Source organism: Triplophysa rosa, linkage group LG8 (genome assembly GCF_024868665.1).
Source record: "Triplophysa rosa linkage group LG8, Trosa_1v2, whole genome shotgun sequence".
Classification (NCBI taxonomy): domain Eukaryota; kingdom Metazoa; phylum Chordata; class Actinopteri; order Cypriniformes; family Nemacheilidae; genus Triplophysa; species Triplophysa rosa.
In genome coordinates this window covers 7502641-7519505 of record NC_079897.1, presented here as the reverse complement: position 1 = coordinate 7519505, position 16865 = coordinate 7502641, and the positions used below count along the sequence as shown (strand labels likewise).

Genomic DNA, 16865 nt, shown 5'->3' with positions numbered 1-16865 from the left:
CTGATTGACTTGTTGTGCCATAATTATCACAAAGTGCTTTGGTTGCAATTAAAACCCCCTTCACCAGTTTTCTCCTTTGCTTGCTCATTTCAGGAGAACATTCACTGAGAAGTTAAGATAACATAAAGCAACCCAGAGGAATTAAAAATACAGTGTGGAATTAGTGTTTTTTTCTCTTTATCTGTGCTCTTATAAATATCAGTAAAAGCACTCCGTGACAATTGAGTTGGTTGCATTTGCATATTGCATATAGTATACTTGGGTTTAAATTAATCTTTGCTGGGTTGTGTCAACCCATGGTTGGGTCAAATGTGGACATTTTCTAGGTTTATTTAAACCATCAGTTGGGTTTGTCCATATTGTACCCAGGTGTACGGAAAACTACATAGTATTTATATTTAAAAAGCATTTTTAATGAAAAAAATCACACGTCAGACTTGACCATACCCCCTTTCCAAAACCACAATACTGATCTTTTTACATGTGGTTTTAGAACCTATTCAAAAAGTGATATGATGGAATAAGATTTTTTCATAACTTTCATGCATCTTTGCATTCTCTCAGTCTCTTACACTTGTCATTCCTGAGGTTTGTTTCTGTTGATATTCAACAGACACTGGACTAGAATTGCCACAATACCTGGAGAAATGCAGATTAAGGCAAAACTGGAATGGTCTCTTAAAGTGATACTTCACCCAAAAATTTAAATTCTGTCATCATTTACTCAACTTCAAGTTGTTCCCAATTTCTTTATACATATATATTCTGTTCTGATGAACACAGAGAAAGATACAGTATTTGGAACAATGCTTATAACCAAACAGAACACAACATCCTTTGACTACCATGAAAAATTACTTATAATTGTTTTTGTTCTGTTGAACACAAAAGAAGACATTTTGAAGAATGTAGGACAGCAAACAGTTCCATGGGCACTTTTGACTACCATTGTTTTATCCACATTGTTCTGTGATAGGTGTATAGTAATGATTCATTTTGTGGAATGCAGAGGTGAGGTTACACTCCAGTGCATACAGGCTAATTTGATGAAAGTGTCATGGTTTCTCTGTGAGCTTGTAAGACAGTTATCAAAGGCAAAAAATCCAGATCAAAGAGCAATGCATGCTCACACCCCCTCCAGTCCTCTCTGAATGAAGATGAGAGGTTTTTGAAAAATGCATTGCCTTTGAAGGGTGTTGTTACCTGGGTTACCATTTTCTTTCTTTGTATTGCATTTTGGAATTTAGTCTGGCATGGAGGTGAGATTTGGCCATGGAAGAATAAAGAACTCTGAAAGAAGTAAATGGAAAAGCATGACGATGTAACATTGGACTGTTTCAGGATCGCCTTCAAAAATGACATGTTTTTTAAGGTATTTTTTAACATCAAGGACAAAAATGGCTTATTTATGCCCTGTTAAAATAAATGTAAAAAATCTAAACTGAACTACTGACAGTCCTTCAAAACGTTGAGAGAGATTGTGTGCATGTGGAAAACGAGACAAAATTGTTTTTTATTTAATCAAGTATTTAAACCTTTAAAAGGTAAACATTTAAAAATGTTTACATAACATCAATCTATACACTGATTACAGGGGAAATATCAAAGGCTTGCTCATCTAAGACTTGCTTTAATAATGTGATTACACTTTAAAAACAACAAGGATGAGAACAAGAGCAAAGAAATGTTCTGATAAAACACTTTCCTTTCTTCTTTGATTAGCACATGAATATATTTACGCCTTTAAGCAGGGAACATGCTTTGTTGATTCTTTTTTTTTTACAGCAATTTAACTTCTGCAATCTTTAAAGTAATTCTGCCTCAATGACAGAGATGCCAGCACTTATGATCTTTAATATTAATGTCTTATTTTTGCACAATGCGGCATTGATTTTGTTGTTTGACTTCGAGTGTTTTCAAGGTGCTGAAGCAGATATTTCCCAGTGGTAATCTAGGATGGCCGTGAGTTAAAACGACAGCCTCGGGCAATGTTCATCGACTGAGAGACGCTCGGAGACAAGACGCATTATTTGACTTTCCTCTAAATGCCGTCATCTCAAATAAACACAACACATTCTGACAATTCATAGCCTGAAGGAGATTACACTCATTAGCTTAACCATCTTATTTGCTGAAATTGATGCTGATTCGAACAAACGCAAACACTGTTAAAGGGACAGTTCACCCAAAAATGAAAATTCTGTCATCATTTACTCACCCTCAAGATGTTCCAAATCTGTATAAATGTATTTGTTCTGATGAACACAGAGAAAGATATTTAGAAGAATGTTTGTAACCAAACAGTTGTTGGCCACCATTGACGACCATGGTAGGAAAAATTGCTTTATAAATTTCTTTGTTCTGTTGAAAACAAAAGAAGATATTTTGAAGAATATACAGATTTGGACAACATGAAGGTGAGTAAACGATGACAGAATTTTTATTTTTGGGTGAACTGTCCCTTTAAGAAATTTCCATGCGGATGACTAAAGAACAGCACATTTATTCTACATTACCTTTTGCTGGTCTTTCTCTTCCAGTGATGATGAAGATGTTTAAAGGGATACTTCATCCAAAAATGAAAATTCTGTCATCATTTACTCACGCATTTACTCATTCTTCTAAATATCCTCTTTTGTGTTCTGCAACGTTAGAAAGTCATGCAGGTTTGAAATAAAAAGAGGGTGAGTGAATGATGACAGAATTATCATATTTGGGTGAACTATCCCATTAAAAATCATTGTTGCCATAATAATCTTCCATAGAAACAGATTTGTCACCATAGAAAAACTATATCCACAGATTATGTTAGCCACCGTGCGAAAAAAGTACAACATGAAAATATAACCTCATCGTTTCAAGTAAAGCAAAGCAAAGCAGTATGACTCACAAGAAAAGCTTAAATTACACTACAGGTTTGGAGAGCAATTCAATAGGAAGTGAATCAATCTCAGGATGAATTGTCTCACCACATCCTGAGCAGCAGACACCTGATCTAGCCAGAGGGGAGGCTGCAGTAATGTGCTGGTAATACTGTCAACACAGGACAGCTGCACATCACCATCCACTCACACTCTGTCCCTTCTGAGAACAGTCATGTGTATTGAGCTTTGAAGGTCCATATACAGTATGTCTTAAATGTACAATTCCTTATTATCCGGCTGATTGCTCAATACACGGAGGAATGAGTCTGTTGTAACCATTGTGTCTGCTAACAAAGCAGAACAATTGCATACTGTACTAATACATCATTGCTCCGGATCGATGTATTCCCTTGAAATTTGACATCAGCATCAATACTTACAATGACTTATAGGTACGCCAAAGAAACTCAGAGACGGTTATTGAACTAAAGTTATGCTGTAAGCAGATGTGAACCACATGAACATCTACTGAAAGCATTAGCAATACATAGGATTATTTCCAATAGCCATCCAGTGAAATTCATCCCCTTAACAAGACTGCCAAAGCTTAAGTAAATTCATAAAACAGACCTAATTTTGCATGTAAGGAAGATCAGGGGTCTTAACCTCTTAAGTATGCTTAAGTGAAATAACACAGACTGGGGAAAGACTTTTTCTTTTTTAACATGATCATATTCTGGAGAAAGAAATTGGGGGATCTCATGAGAGTATCACAGTGTATGTTTTTTTATTTCTTTGAGTGTGGTTCAGAACGATACACATGCTGTGGTCTTCATGTCCAAAGACATTTGTATCTCGCTGTCTCTTGTTATTTTACGCTTGCTTGTTCGTAATCGAACTGGGCATTTAATGAAATATTCTGTTTACACAGATGCTTCAGAACACCCATGAGCTGTACAGACAGCATCGTACAACATGTGTCCATGTAGCAACTGTAATCGAACACACTGCCAGATAAATGTTTTGTGTAAGCCAAAGCAGTGTTTCCCAACCCTGGTCCTCGGGGCACACCTTCCAGAATGTTTTAGATCTCTCCCTATATGAAACACCTGATTGATGAGTTGAATCAGGTGTTTTATATAGGGAGAGATCTAAAACATTCTGGAAGGTGTGCCCCGAGGACCAGGGTTGGGAAACACTGAGCCAAAGAGTCCAAGCCAGCTGAGCCAGTCGCTTCATTTCTCTTAAAGAAAAATGAAAAGAAGTGTAGGAGATGTACTTTGATTTAGAATTGGACTTGCATTTGAAGGCGGTGGTCAAAAACTCTTTGTGTCCAAACCATTTTTAATAACATTCAAGTAGCATGTAAACTTTATGTTTTCTCTCAAGCATTAATGTCATGTGCTGTTTGCTCACATGAAACAGATTTCAAAGGTATTTAACGGCTGGTTTAGATCATGTTTTAGAAGCACTGCACCCAAAATCAAATGCAAAAGATATGATTTGATTTAAATTGCATGACTGTCAAGCTTGTCTTGTTTGCCAATTGAGTTGTCAGTATCCCCCCAAAAAACATTTTTTTATCCAACAAAAAGGCTCACCCTTTAGTTGTTTCAAATCTGTGTACATTTCTTTGTTCTGATGAACACAGAGAAAGATATTTGGAATAATGCTTGTAACCAAACAGTTCTTGGCCACCATTGACTACCATAGTAGGAAAAATGACAATGGTAGTCAAAAGTGCCCCAGAACTCTTTGCTTTATTACATTCTTCAAAATACCTTTTTTTGTGTTCATTGGACAGAAATTTACTAAGCAATTTTCCTACTATGGTCAGGTCAATGGTGGCCAAGAACTGTTTGGTTACAAGCATTCTTCCAAATATCTTTCTCTGTGTTTATCAGAACAAAGAAATTTATACAGGTTTGGAACAAATTGGGGGTGAGTAAATGGACATAGTTTTCATTTTTGAATGAACTGTTCCTTTAAAAACAAGGCATTTGTCGTGTCGCATCGCGCCACTGGCGTCTGTTAATAAATGTTGAAAAACTATATTGCTCATTGTTAGTTCATGTTAGCTAATGCATTTACTAAAGTTAACAAATACAACCATATTGTAAAGTGTTATAGTTTGTAACAACCAGCCTTATCGGAGGCGTCACAATGTTAAAAGATGGGGTCAGATTATACTGTGAGAGATCTTGTAGTGTTAAAAGAATGACATAAAACAATATTAGACAATAAGTGTGGTATTTGGATTTACAATGTTCACATGAAACTTTAAAACAACACAATAAAATCAGGAAATCTCAGCCCGTTAAAAGTATACAGTCCAATGCTCCATTGCCTAAAACAGTCCTTGAATCCTAGTGTGTTGTAAAAGTGTGAGTGTCCACCTGTGCATATACAATCCAGCAGTGAAATGCAATGAAAAGGTGAGTCCACAAGACGATAACTCCACAATTCAGGTCAGTAGTTTGATGAATATGAGAAGCTTCCTGACCTTGCTGGTTTCACCATATATAATACTTCCTGCTTCCGTCACATGACCAGCACTTCTTAAAGATACACTAAAAAGGTTAAGAGGAATAAAATGGACTTGTAAACCAATTAAAACTCTATAATACACAAAATAACTGTAATAAATAGCGCGGTAAAACAGTGTCACAAGTTTGCCATTGGTATAATAATGGTTAGAGAGTCGGACTCGTGACCAGAAGGTTGCCGGGTCGATTCTCAGGGCCGGCGGGTAACGACTGAGGTGCCCTTGAGCAAGGCACCTTACCCCTACTTGCTCCCCGGGCGCTGCAGTGATAGCTGCCCACTGCTCCGGGGGTACGTGTGTTCACCACTTGCTGTGCGTGTGTTCACTACTCTCTGGATGGGTTAAATGCAGAGGTCACATTTCGGGTATGGGTCACCATATCTGACTAATAGGTCACTTTCACTTCACTTTCTAAAAGATTTATGAAGAGTAAGTCATGATATTGAGCTCCGTCATGTGGTAATGCCTTGAGTTGATATACAAAAAAAAACACAATTATGTCCTCCTGTCTCACTTTAATTTCTCCAGATTGTAAACCAGACAGTCTTTCCACCTACGTGTTAGACTTTCTGCACAGAAAATGACAGAACAGAAGACCATTACAACCTCACTGTTATAGTCTTTCAATTGCATTACAAGTCACTGACAAGATTCTATTATTGTGTACATCTGAGCTGAGCTGTAAACTCATATTGTTTCTGTTGTGTGAGATTATATCAATATAAAAGAATCCTTGTGCACAAACAACCCCGTGAGGCATTGCTACATTAACCGATGTTAGATTGTGTAGTGCAGGAAGTATAAGCGATGCCATCCGCTCCAGGGACACTGAGAGTATCTCCAGATAGCAGGCTGGGTTGATATAAAGCTTTATGAAATGTCATTTGTCACCATGCTACCACGAACACACTTCAGACTTCTGCGCCCGGGCTGGACAGAAGATAGGTCTTAAAAACGATGGGCCTTGTCATGTTAACGGAAGGGACTTTAATTGAAAGTGTGGTGCTCTCCGCTTTTCTTGTACACATAATCTTTTATTTGGTTACCCCGGAGTGGTGATTCTAATAGCAAATAAAAAAGCATAATAATAAATGTGGGCCTACTAAAAGTCGAGGTAGATGGGCAAGCTGATAGATTGCTTTTTAGCAATAAGCACATGGTGACTGTTGATATAATTGGAGGAGAATTGACAAAGCCGTCAGGAAACCATTGCAATATATCCTTTGCTTTCAGCGCTGTTTGTGTCACATCTGGATATACTGTTCTGACTGTTATACATTGACATGTGCAACGTGTCAGTCTCATATCACAAGTTTAGTCTCTGCCAAGTTGCACCATGCTAATTCTAAACTCTCATGAGGGACTTGCATTTGGGAAATGAAATGATGACCTCTGCAATCTTACTTTGAATTATACATTCCTCGTGCCGTGTGAATCGGCAACCATGGCAAATGGAGAAAATGAGGTCACATCAATGCAAATTCCAATGCTTTTTCCATGCTGACATGTGCAATGTAATGAGCGGTAGATCAAAAAATAATAACTTTTGAAGCCCCAAGAGCACAATGCAAAATTCTGAGTCATGTGGTGAAAATGTGTAAACCAAGCAGGGTTGTTTTCCCAGCAACAAATTAGGCCTAGTTGCATACCAAATTAGATATCCCATTAAGATTCACCAAGTAAAGTATAATTCAGACTGTGGATTCATTTGAGTTTGGGAAAATATTCAGTGAAATTACTAAGCTGCATCCAAGTGTGGGCAATATTAGAAGAAATAAAATAAATGTAACATTTTTGCCAAAAAATGTAGATATACAAACAATTTACAAACAACAACAATTTAAACGCAGCAGTGACACTAAAGGTCCAGTGTGTGAATTTTAGTGGCATCTAGTGGTGAGGTTGCGAATTGCAATCAACGGCTATCAAAGCACTACAGTGGCTGACACAGGACTAAGATGTTGTTACAGTTTCGCTTCTTTGGAGATGACATATTTATGAAACGTGCTCTGTAGAGCAGTTTAGGGCTACTGTAGAAACAACATGGTGTATTCCATGCAAGGGGACCCGCGGTGTACGTAGATAGAAATAGCTCATTCTAAGGTCATAAAAAGCTTTATACACCTCTGAACACATAGTTATGTATATTGCATTTCTGTAGATCCTCCAAAAATTTACACATTGGACCTTTAATCAGCCAATAATCACTTAAAAAAGTAAAAGCTAATGTAAGGTTAAAGTTTCATTTTATAGATTTTTTAATTTGGCTGGGCACTTTGCCCTCTGTCTTTGCCCCTGAGTAAACTTTATATGCGTTTGTTGGGATCATAAACCAACCCATCCCTTGTTTACTTTGCAGGAGAAAGCATTTCTTAAACTTTAATTGAGGATAACACGCATGCCAAACCAGTTTAGTTCAGTATTCTCCTAAGCTTAATAGGCTACCTCATACATCTCTGAAAGCTGTAACGGCTAGTTACATAAGCTACTCATCTCGGAATCATGAACCTTTGTTTGGTAGTTTCCAGTGTCAGATACATGCTGCCATAAGTACTACATAACAATTTAAGCCGAATTAGTTTGTAAATCTGAAAGATACCTATTACTGACTTCTTCTTTCTGTCTGATGGACACCCACACATTCATACATGCACATTTAACAACTCCAGCAGTTACCCAACCCACCCAGGAGCACACACCCTTCAGAATATATGCCGAGCGTGGATGTCTATTTCAGTGTTAAGTGTTTCTTCCCTCCTGCTGAAAGTGAGCCTTGTGCCCCTGAGGATTTCCTCCAGTCAGCCCTGTTAATAAATAAATGACTTCAGGATCTCTCCGCTGCCCGCTCGACACTGTTTTGCACTCCAGTGTTAGATTCACTTCTGTGGAAAACATACATACACGGGTCTGATTTCAAAATCTGCTCTGGTGAATTGACTTCTTTAGAATCTGACTAAAGTACTTTTTGTAGTAGAGTAACATTCAGTCCATTATGGGGAACTATTATTGGATGGTAGGAGACATGTGTATTATGCAAATATTATTCTGTGTTGCATAGTGTAAATATGATACTACCAATTTTACATGCAAATCAAAAGCACACATTAAGCAGACTAAATGACAACAAATTTGAAATAAAGAATGAGAATTTGTCAAATATTTGGAAGTAAAAAGGATAAAGATAGATTCTTTGGTTTAATTTACATTGTAGGTATATTTTTCCTGTTCAAATCTACTTATTAGTTTTCCATTTGCATTACCTATACTTTTTCCTTATGAGGAAAAGCTCAGCTTTGGCCACACCTCTGTGTACCACATTTTTGTGTCAACAGGTGACGGTTGTGTTTTTGCTGGGTGCTACCTAAACAAAAGTTTGTGGTTGCTAGGCACATGTAGGTTCTTACCACAGACCGGTCCAATCAAAAGTTTAGATTTGTTTGTGTCGCCGTGGCAACGGTATGTCCAGGCATGAACACCTATTTTTCCTAAAAAAGAAGTCATAAACTAATCGAGCATTTGTTCATTGAAGGGGGCCATTTATTTCTGTTCAAACAAAATCTGTGCACCAGCAAAGCGGCGTCTACCATGTGCATGCGGCTGAATTAATCATATGTCCCAGATGTTCACAGATAAAACTTTGTTCTGAGTCTACAAAACCTGTTGTAACTGTAAAGAAAATGTGTAAGCTGGTATGTGGTAATGTGTAAACGTGGTGGTAGCTGATGCATTATATCAGTCCAAAATATGAATTAATAAAAACAATATAAATCATTACTTAAAAATGTGGTCCATTATGGATTAGTATGTGAATGGCAATGACTATGTAAAGAGCACTGCACGTAGTTGTAGAGGATGTACACTAGAGTGAAATAGTAAGTGTTCTTGAGTCTAGTGGTTCTGCTACTGCTATCTAAAAAAAAGAAAAGCAACTTTTGGCTACAGTCGTGGGGAGTTGATTGTNACAACTTTGATTGTTTTGCTTGTAGTCAATGTGTCTCATGTACAGCTGCTTTGTAACAATGAAAATTGTAAAAGCGCTATATAAATAAAGTTGAGTTGAGTTGAGTTGAGTACCGCACTCGCTGCCTCACTGGTTACTTCCTGTTCTTGGACTATTTAAGCATGCCTTTCCATTTACCCATTGCGAAGTATTGCCAGTTTATCCTGCCTTACCAAGCGTTTATTGTATCTGCCTTGTTTCCTCTGTTATGACCATTGCCTGTCCTGTTCGGTTTACGTCTCCTGCCACATCCCTTTGTTACGTTGTTTGGATTGGACTGCTTTATGGTATTTTCCCTCTGCCTGTTTCACGTTTACGCTACCTGCCTATCGATTTGGATTTGTTTGCTGTGGATTTTAATAAACGACTGCACATGGATTCTGATTCGGCTTCAGCCTCATTACAGCCACATTGTCCCTCAAATACCTTCATGTTTAAATGGATACCTCTGTTTACCAAGGTGGAATGTAAGAGACCAAAAATACTGACAAATACACGAGTAATGTTACAAATGACTGCTTTATTATTATCATTTTGTTATTATTGTTTTTATTGTTTTAAGGAGTGCAATGATATATCATGGCACAATATATCACAATATTGTATGTACTAGTTTTTATGACATGATGCTGATTAAAGGGATAGTTCACCCCAAAATAAAAATTCTTTCATCATTGAATCACCCTCACGTTATTACAAGGCTGTGTGACTTTCTTTTTTCTGAAGAACGCAAAAGAACATATTTTGAAGAATGTTGGTAGCAAAACAACACTAGACACCGCTGACTTCCATTATATGGACATTATATTACCATTATATTGAAATATCTTATTTTTTTGTTTCACAGAAGAAAGATTCATATACAGGTTTTAAACTACATAAAGGTGAATAAATGATGACAATGTTTATACTCATTTTGCAGTAATCCCTAACTCTTGTTTTATGGAGGACTAGAAGTGCCCCTTGAATAAATAAAGAGTGCATCTATTATTGTAATAATTCAGGGGTGGAGTCGAAAGTTGATCGTTTGCCCCATGTGTGAACGGTCCAATGGCATTTTTTTACTCGGTTGACAAATGGATAATGAAAAGCATTCGGCAAGTCGGCGCAGACAGCCTTGTGGTTAGTGTGCTCATGACGACCCAGGTTCGATACCCGTTCTCGGTGGTGCTTTGCAGATCCTGCTCCCCCGTCTTTCCCAATGACTTTGTTTACTCTCCACTTTACTGTAAAAGTACAAATCACTTTTTAAAAAGCGATTTAAAATGAGCATTTAAAATGGTTTATTATTGTACTTTTCACTGTTTTACTTATCTACGCTTTAAAACATGAATTAAAAACAGTAACCAAGAATAACTACAAATAGTTTGCCTATTTATTAATACATTTAAAAACGAATCATTTTATTGTTCTATTAAACTACATTTCAGAACACAAATTAAATAAACCATTTATAACCATTTAATTTGTCCATTTAAAAAGTGATTTATTTATTTACGTTTTCATGTTTGAATTATTAAATTGAAAACTGAGTTTACATTTTAGTTTTTTAAGTGGTACACTTGGTCCTCCATAGTATCATTCTATTGCCATCTCTGTTTGACACATAAAATTGCAGGTTATTTTACATATTTTATGTGTCGAAAAACAACTGATATTCTCTGCAAAATCCAAGACGAAAGCTAATATTACTGTTGTGAAACAGGGTAAGGTAAAGAAGTCTTTAACACTGATTATTTATGTAATTGCTGATTTTGTTTATTTTTACCAAAAAAAAGTTGTTTGCGACTTTAAGTTTATTTCTATTCATGGTACAAAAACACTTTGTAAGATAATCTTTCAGACATTCACATTAGGGGTGGGCGGAATGACCAAAAATCTATTTGAGTAATTTTATTTCTAAATGAGTCATTTTATTTCATGTATTCAAGTAATCAACGAATACTTTTCGTCGTAGTTTTCGTCAACGAAATTAACACTGGTTTGTATTTCTGATCTTATGTTTTACGTGTCATATTTTACTGTTATATATGGAAAACGTGTGTGCTTCGCTGTTGCAAAAGAGAACAGGTTTAGGTCGCAACCATTTGACATCACGGATTCTGACGCAAAAAAAATGGCGGCCTCCAAGTAAAAATATTTTTTCAAAGTTTATGAATACTGTGACAGTTACACTGTTTTTTTATTTCACATTTATAAAGTCAATGCCATTGTTCATATATTAAGCCATACATCGCTATACCCAGGGATCCTTTTAAAACTATTAACAGCTTTACAAAACAATCTGACTTCTGAAATACGTGAGAATGAGCTTTTTTAATAAGCACGCGCAGATACCTGCACCTCTGCACAAGTACTGGAGGTGAGAAAGAAAGCGTCGGACTGGAGCGAATCACGAAACTACAGACTGAAAGAAGGTCAAAAGATTATGTAATTTGTAACTTTGTTATGGGTGCATTAATTCAGATGTTTTTTCATCATAACTCCCAACTTGCAGAGCGCCGAGTTAACCACGCCTACTTATTTACATTCCGCGGAATACACGGAATAAAAAAAATCTCTTACGGTTGACATTTTATTCCGCGGTAAAGGCATATTTCGTCATTCTGCCCAGCCATAATTCACATGTATGAGAAGAACAGCAGAAAGGATTGGGTAAAACATAGCTTAAACATTATGTCCTAATAATAATAATCATCATCATCATCATAAAATATTAGCAAAAAGGTTAACATACTGGAACATAACACAACACTTACATTTTTTCCTATTGCTTAAATGATATATAAAGATATAATATCATTTTTAATTTGGCATAGGATGGCAAAATACAGCTTATTAACCCTTATAGGTTTGCTTTGTCTGATGTTTTCAAATGAAATGATGAAGTGTGTGGAGTTGTTTGGCTGTGAGGTTGTTGCTTTGCATTGAGATGATAGAGCGGCTGACGGTGAGGTATTAACACCTCATCTCTAATCTCCTCCTCATGCTCTGCCTCATTTGGATGGCAGCATTTTTAATTAAACAGATCATTGCTCTTTTTCATCTTGAGAAAATTAAACATTAAGAGAAAATCCCTCCCGCAAAAGCTCCAGATAGCACAGTTTTATCAAGCTCGCTCGCTCTCTCTCTCTGATGAAATATGTAGAGTTGCTTCTGTAATGAAAGAGAGAGAGACAGACAATGACAGAGAGACATGCCCTCACCTCTGCAGTCTCAGCTCCACAGGGTCCAAATGAAAAGTGCTCTCCCAGGACTCCCCTTCATCTCCGCGTTTCTCTCGTTTTCTCTCTTTCTTCTCTTTTCTGTAAATCTTCATTATCTGTTTTTCCATCTCGGACTGAATGGTCACCTGGCAGCCGTACATGGGCTTGGTGGACTCAGCAATCCCTTTGTTCTTGCCTTTTTCACAAAAAAATAGAGGATATTGGGAGCAGTAATTACATTTTTTACATCGTGGCACTCATGGGCTACTATAAATCTAAACCTGTATCCTTCTGGAATAAGAAACATTTCATGTATGTGTCAACAACAGTAACTGTACCAGATTGCAAAATACCATATCATCTATTAAAGATAAAGATCCATCATTCTGTGTCATTGTAAAAAAATCTGACATTGATTTGATTGATTGATAACAGTGATGAAAGATTTGTGTTATAAATTAAATAGTTTTTAAACAGTAAAGTCATTTTGTCTTCATTCAAAATAAACAACAGAAACGATGGTAAATTCACTAACTTATGAATGACAATCTGACCCCTTTAAAACTATTTCAGCTCTTGTCTTGTACGATCTAAGTCCCGCTGGTGTAGTGAGTTGAATATTAACCCTATCAGAGGGTTAAAATGCTATCAGACCGCTATTCAGACTGCCTCTGTCTGCAGCACAACAGCTCAATAAAAAGGCAGATAGCTCTTGAAAGCAGATGAGATGGGATGATTGCATCAGGTCTGGGCTGATTGTCTGAATGATCTCTTCTTTATCTGCTCTAAAGGCTCAGCCACGGCATACCCATCTGCTCCATCCATTCACGGCACGTCCTTCGCTCTCTCCTGAACGCTAAATGCGAAAGTACTTATGCACAGTTACAAGGAGGTTTACCCAAAAATTTGAATTTGGTCCTCATTTATTCGCCTTTTTGCGCAAAAAATATTGTTAGGGATAAGAATGTTAGCTACAGTTTCCTGAACCAAAAACAATCAAGTTTACAATTATCAAAATAATTTACAATTTGATGAGCATTTTTCCCCCTCTATGAATGAAACTGTTTTCTTCCCTTTTGTGCACAGTAAACTGTAGACACCCTTTATACATGTAAAACAAGAAATCACAACAGCCAATGCATGTTTAAAGCGGAAATGAACCATTCGATCAAATGTACATTATTTAGTAAACTTATTTTCACTTAAATAAAAAAAAACATATAACAGATTCGATACATGTAACCTTTTAAGAAAAAATGTGATGTTTTGTTATGGCTTTTGGAGCAAGGGCGCCGCCATCTTGCAGCGCCACGGCATGTGACATCACCGGGTTGGTTCGCGACATTGCAATATTATCCAATTGCAATACCCTACATTGAGCAGTGAAGAAAAACAAGTATTTCCTTACTTTTTGAATGCGCACTTGTTTTAAAATGGATGGAGACGAACTAGAACGAGCTGATGAGCACATGATTAGTCTTATTAATCAACAAACATTGATTTCATAACGTAAGACGCAACGTTCAAGTTCAATTTTATTTATATAGCACATTTAAAAACAACCATGGTTGACCAAAGGGCTTCACAATGTCCAAAGGCAACTACACACAAGCAATTTTCTAAATCTCTCAGGCAATTCAGTAATGACTGAAATGAAGCTTTGTTCTTAGTTTTGACAGGCAAATAAATTTGAACATCATCCGCATAACAACGGAAGGAAATATTGTGCTTTCTAAAAATATACCCCAAGGGCAGCATATACAAGGAAAACAACATAGGACCCAATATTGACCCTTGGGGAACGCCACAAAAAAGGTGAACAGAAAACTTCTGTCTGTCAAATATGACTGGAACTATTTGAGTGCTATGTCCTTAATGCAGACACACTGCTCAAGTCTAGACAAGAGAATAGAGTGGTTGAGCGTATCAAAGGCTGCAGTCAAATCTAAAAGAACTAAAACAACAGAGTTACCAGAGTCCACAGTTAAAAGAAGATCATTCGAAACTCTCAAAAGGGCAGTTTCTGTACTGTGACGGGGCTTAAAACCAGACTGAATTTTTTCATAAATACTAAATTCATCTAAAAATGATTGAAGTTGATTAAAAACAACTCTCTCCAAGACTTTTGATAGAAAGGGGAGCTTATATATAGGTCTAAAATTAGACAAAATTGAAGAATCCAAGTTGTTCTTTTTCAGAAGTGGTTTGTCACGGACTGGCAGAAGAACCCAAGCGCAGGCAGGCAGTGAAGGGGTTAACAGATATATCTATTATACAAAAAACAAAAACAGAACAAAAACACCCACAATGGGGGAAAACAGAACTAAGAAATATAAAACAAAAGACTTCCCACGGGGGGGCAAAATGAAAACAAGAACAATAAACTAAACTAAAGGACACGACTAAACGTCTTAAATAATACAAGGCACAAAACTCACAAACCACGAACAGGGCAAGGAACAGGAACACGGGTGAGAGCACGACCATGAACACAAACACAATGCAGAACAACGCAACGTAGACACAACGTAGTACATACACACGCAATGACCGACACAGGACAATGACACATGAGGGTATTATATAGGGAAGACAGACATAGGATAACGACACGGGGCAGGTGTGGGTAATTAAACACTCAGGGAAAGATAACGAGGAAACGAGAGGAATGGGGCCAATGACAAGACACTGGAGAGAACGTATATTATTGTCAAAAGGACAATAATATGTTTCTCTCCACACATAACCAAAGACTTTGTCATGGCTCTGCTACAGGACCAAGAAAAACATGACTAAGGAAGCAGAGCCATGACATGGTTGCACAATGGCATGATTAAAAGCAGCTGGTACACACACTGAGCTAAGAGATGTATTAATAAAAAATACAACGCTTGACCCAACAGTGTCAAAGACATCTATAACCAAGCGTGCAGGAATACTGTCAAGGGGGCAGCTTGCAGGATGTAGCTGTTTAACTATGTCGGAAAGATAAGAGAATGTGACCGGCTCAAACTGCTGAAAGACAACTGAGCAAAAGGAGAAACTAGAAGAATCACTAATAACCGTGACGGGCGGAAAACTAAGACCAGCAATTTTGTCCACAAAGTAATTCAGAAAGTTTTCACATAATTTTGAAGAGAGCACAACACAATCTGAATCACGATGGTTAACAAGAGAGTTAAAAATATTAAAAAGAACCTGAGGCCGCTGGCTATAACTTTCTACAAGGTCAGCGAAAAACTTAGTTTTAGCAGATTTAACTCCTCTCTGGTATTTACATAATGCATACTGCATCATTTCGAACAAAATAGTTAATTTATCCTTTTTCCACTTTCTCTCAGCTACTCTGCAGGCACGTCTGAGAGAGCGGGTGGTATCATTCAACCAGGGTTCTGACAAATCTTTAGAACGTTTTTTCCTCAGTGGAGCAACAGAGTCCAAAATCTCAGTACAAATACAGTCAAATAAAACCATAAAATCTTCTACACCAACATCACAGTCATAAAAATTGTCCAAAAATAAGTCTTTAAAAGTACTTGAAAATTTTAAAGCAGTGGAAGAGTTAATAGCCCGCACACTGCGCGAAGAAGCATGGGTAGAAAACCCAGGATTGGGAACAACCACAGTAAATAAAATAGGCAGGTGATCTGAAATACATATGTCACATATTTCACTGATAGTAATACATAAACCATACGACAATACAAGGTCCAATGTATGTCCTTTTTCATGGGTCGGGCCAGTGACTGACTGCGTGAGATTAAACGACTCAATACAGTGTTCCCCCTACCATTACATTAGGGGGGCGCCCCGCCCCTCCAACGGCACCTTCCGCCTCCCTTGAAGGTCAAGTTAATTATTATTTTTTTATTTTATTTAGCGTTAGATCACAAGAAAAGTCATTTAAGGTGACCTTTCCTATATAACGTCTATACCTTGTTCTCGTACTAAACAAACTAAATAGTAGGGCTGTGCATTGGCAAGTGCCTCCCGATACGATACATATCACGATAGATGGGTCACGATACAATATATTGCTATGTATTTCGATACGATACACATTTGCGATATATTGCAATACTTTAAATAGAAAATGTAAAAAGTAGAGCTAGAAATACAACATTCTGTACACCACCAGGGGTTTTCTGTAAGGATAAGTGTAAAAACATCCCTTACCTCTGCAGAGTGGCCATGATGTGCGATGCATGGACCTTTAGATCAGAGGTTTGGGTTCTCAAACTGTGGATTGC

General features: G+C 37.2%; 1 protein-coding gene across 2 annotated transcripts in view; it reads right to left on the bottom strand.

Moving 5' to 3' along the window:
• The window catches only part of ascc3 (activating signal cointegrator 1 complex subunit 3), a 285207-nt gene that overhangs the window by 196736 nt on the left and 71606 nt on the right, over window positions 1–16865 (bottom strand). For both annotated transcript variants that reach the window (XM_057340397.1, XM_057340398.1), the window contains one exon: window positions 12616–12811. In XM_057340397.1, the coding sequence (XP_057196380.1) occupies window positions 12616–12811 (196 nt within the window). The remainder of the gene's footprint in view (window positions 1–12615; window positions 12812–16865) is intronic.